Source organism: Amblyomma mixtum, chromosome 9, assembly GCF_055824585.1.
Source record: "Amblyomma mixtum isolate Tamu chromosome 9, ASM5582458v1, whole genome shotgun sequence".
Classification (NCBI taxonomy): Eukaryota; Metazoa; Arthropoda; class Arachnida; order Ixodida; family Ixodidae; genus Amblyomma; species Amblyomma mixtum.
Genome location: NC_143020.1, coordinates 30,504,188 through 30,508,013, shown reverse-complemented (window position 1 = coordinate 30,508,013; position 3,826 = coordinate 30,504,188). Strand labels below are relative to the sequence as shown.

At 44.7% G+C, this 3,826-nt stretch overlaps 1 protein-coding gene across 1 annotated transcript; it reads right to left on the bottom strand.

Annotated features, from left to right (window-relative positions):
• Positions 1–1,698: 1,698 nt before the first annotated feature.
• On the bottom strand, positions 1,699–2,676 carry LOC149328646 (uncharacterized; the record flags this gene model as incomplete). The annotated part of the gene is made up of 1 exon (XM_089559047.1): positions 1,699–2,676. A coding segment is annotated over one exon (978 nt), but the record flags the coding sequence as incomplete, so codon positions are not given.
• Between the last annotated feature and the right edge of the window lie 1,150 nt (positions 2,677–3,826).

The following is a 3,826-nucleotide window of genomic DNA, read 5'->3' as shown; positions in this document are numbered from 1 at the left end:
AGCGATGTCGTGAGTAAATTCAATGAGCTGAGTGACAGTGGAAAAACCAGATCGAAAACCGTGCTGACAGTGTGACAGTAGATTATGACAAGTTAAGAACTGAACAAGGTGCTTGTGAATAATGTGCTCAAGAAGCTTGCAGCAAGTGGAAATTAGGGAGATCGGTCGGTAATTACTAATTCGTTGTTTATCGCCAGATTTAAACACCGGGATGACATGGGCAATTTTCCAAGCCCGGGGAACGGAGGATGTGTCCAGTGATTTGTTGAAAATCACTGTAAGGTAACGGGCACTCCATTCCGAGTACCTCTTTAAAAACATGTTAGGTATGGTGTCTGGTCCCGCACTTTTAGTTGTGTCAATTTTTACTAACAGATTGTGAACCCCAGGGTAACTTACTTCGAGGTTGGGTAACTGGTGTTCCGAGCTATGAATGAAGGGAGGATTGGTACCATCATCAAGATGAAAGACAGAGTGAAAGTAGCTATTGAAGGCTTCAGAAATGGTTACGGGATCAGTGCAAGGCTGCTCGTTGATAATGAAAGATACAGAGTCATGGGAAGAGGGTAATATTGTTTTCCAAAATTTCGATGGGTTCTCTTTCATGAATGTTAACAGTGTTGTGTTGAAGTAAAAGTGTTTAGCTTGTGTCACTTTTGTCTTTAGCTCCGACTTGAGTGAAAGTAGTAATGAATCGCGGCTTTCGTTTCCTGGCCGGCTGCGCTTGCGCAAGCGCTTGATGCGTCTTATGAGATGAATTATGTCTCGTGTGTACCACGGATGCTTCGGGTTATGTTTCACACATTTTGTGGGGACAAAATGAAGCACACAGCTATGTACTAAATTATAAAACTGCTCTAACAAAGCATAAACACCACACGTTTCACTGTCTCTCACGAAATCTCCGAAAGACGACGCTAGCAGTTCACTAATAGCACGGTCGTTGGCACGGGTAAAATCTTTAACAATATTGAAATTCGGCTTATGGGGCTCACAAACCACATTAAATTGCATGAAAACACACTTGTGATCTGACAGTCCGTCGACTACATCACACTGAAATCCGTATTGCAGCAACTGTTCATTAACAAAAACAAGGTCAAGAACAGAGTTTTCTCGAGTTGGACATTCAACGACTTGTGTTAAATCATATGATATAGCCATATTAATTAGGGATTCACAAACAACCTTGTCACGACCTGTTGAAATTAACAACTTCCAATCGATACAAGGAGCATTGAAATCACTTGTAATGGTCATTTTATACTTGTGGAGCCTGTCTTCCGCTATGTATTCTGTAATGTGCGAGAAAATATTTTCCGAACCGGGCGGACGGTACACAGCACCCACGACTGTCACGAAACCAGAAATGTTTAGCCGGCACCAAACAGACTCAGTATTCGGAAGTTCTGGCAATACAAAAATTTCAATGCCTTTTCTAATGAACAGAGCTACGCCCCCTCCTCTAGCAAACTGCCTGTCGTTTCTGATCACCGAGTAATCTGGAGGCAAAAATTCTACATCTGATATGGAGTTGTCCAACCATGTTTCTGTTACGCAAATAACTGACGGAGTGTAACATTCTACAAGCCAATTGAAATCTTCAATCTTATTAAGCAAGCTTCTAGCATTTAAGTTCAAAAGAGTCAGTTTCTGCTTTTCTTTCTGCTTATTTCTACCTTTCTGCTCATTAACGAGTCACTCTGTGTCCCTAGGCACTGCAGCACGTGCAGCCTTGACAAGCCTTTTGGAAACATCGTCCCAAGTGTAACGAACACTGTCGACTATCAGGGAATCGTATTGCAACCTATACTTATCTGCTTCTTTGCGGATATCAACCGAGTTGTCCCAGAGAGCCTTCCTAATGTGCCGTACACGCGCAGAAAAGTCTTCGCTAATGTGCGTATCAGATCCTTTTAGTTTTCTGGCGTTTTTAAGGATGGAAAGCTTGGTTCTAAAGTCTAGCAGTTTAAAAATGACAGGTCTCGTCTTTTCAGTTGTTTGCTTGCCAAGCCTGTGACAGCGTTCAATACCTTCACATTGGATTCCAAGTTTGGAATACGGTAACTCCGATACAGAAGCCAATAGCCCCTCAGAAGTTTCATTTGATGGTTCCTTCAAGCCATAGATGATTAAGTTATTCCTACGGGATCGGTTTTCCAGGTCATCATTTTTGCGGTCAAGTTTGGTAATGACATCCTTAAGATTCTCAACAGTTATCTCAAGATCATGAACACGCTGAAGAGCGTCGTTAGCAGTTGAAGCCAACGCCTCTATGTGCGTAATACGCTGTTCAAAGGGAGCCATTCTAGAGTTGAGCGCGGAAAGCTCTGCGCTGATTCGTGCTTGTCCAGCTAGCAGCTCCGTTAGCATTTCCTCTGACTTTGGGCCTGGATTTGTCTCGACATCGCCGGACAGTTGCAACAAAATTCTTAACGAATGCAGTAGGCAAGAAAAAATACACACAAAGTGCTGAGGGTCTGGCAGCAGCAATAAGAAACGATCATCGCTCCTATAACATTTGAAAGCGTATTTGTGGCCTACCTGCAAAATGAAGCACACGTGTTTGCAAGAACCGTTCGCCATGCCGCTGCCAGACCCACTGAAGAGGATTGGCCGGTGTGTTGCTTTTATATCCCGTCGGGTCCGTGTCGATGACGTTCCGGGGTTGTGCCATGTGTGGTCGAGACAAGCGAGATCGACGGAAGATGAGGTTATGGTTGCATTGCCATCTATCGGTTGACAGCAGGAACTGAATGGAGGGCCCGTGAGCGTGCATTTTCCATGAAGGAAGCCTGAAGAAGAAGCATTGCTCAGGAAGTATGGTCCAGCGATGCTTGCGGCTATCTGCAAAATGAAGCACACGTGTTTGCAAGAACCGTTCGCCATGCCGCTGCCAGACCCACTGTGTTAAGAATCTGTGTTGTGTACCATGCATGTAATCGATGCACAAACGGATAAACCCGTTTTTCTCGGGCACACAAACAATAGGATGCGCGAATGGGCTCTAGCAATGCATCTTATAGCCATCTCAAGCAGTTTCTTATTCGCCTTGCGAAGTTCTCCTTTTAGAGTGTCGGGCATTCTGTACGGAAGGTTGCGTTTCGGCTTGGCTCCCTCGACAAGCTTTCTGTGAGCAGTCGTAGGAACATTCATTAGTGTTTCAAAAGGAAGACAAATTCCTCTGCTTGGATGGCGTCTTTAATTGAGGTGATAGACGTAATGCTCAGTTTCGCCGAAAACGCAGACTTACGGCGGTCGAACACAGCGCGTATTAGTGGAGCTTCCTCTACATCTATATATGCATCACCTTTCCGCTTCGATGGCAAGCGGTGTATCCCACCACCCACAAGGCATTGTCATCATAAAACAACGTACACATTGACGCTACCTTGCTCATGTAGGGACGCATTGTGCTCACGTGTTCTACTCTCTGACAGCCGTCAAACATCCGCACGTAATATGAGTGCTCGTGTCACTTCCTTATTAAATTAAACGGTCCGAACCGCTTTGGTTACAATTTCCGTGATTGATCATTAATGTTGGCTATTAAAGTGTTATTACCGTATCGCATTCTCAGATTGCCTTCTCGGAGGTGTTCTTACTGTACATATAGCAGCCGGAAAAGCGTCATGCCGTTGCGTGAGGGGTACACCGTGTTACGTCCAGAGTAACAAGGGTAGGAACCTGTCCCGCTCTCTGGCGTTCTTCTCAAGTGCATGAAAGAGAATGTTTCGTTCGCTTCGTGACCACTTTGCTCTGGTCCGTTATTTTCTGCGTGGTCAGGAATAGAGAACTGTGGACAGTAACCCAATCTCACGAGAAA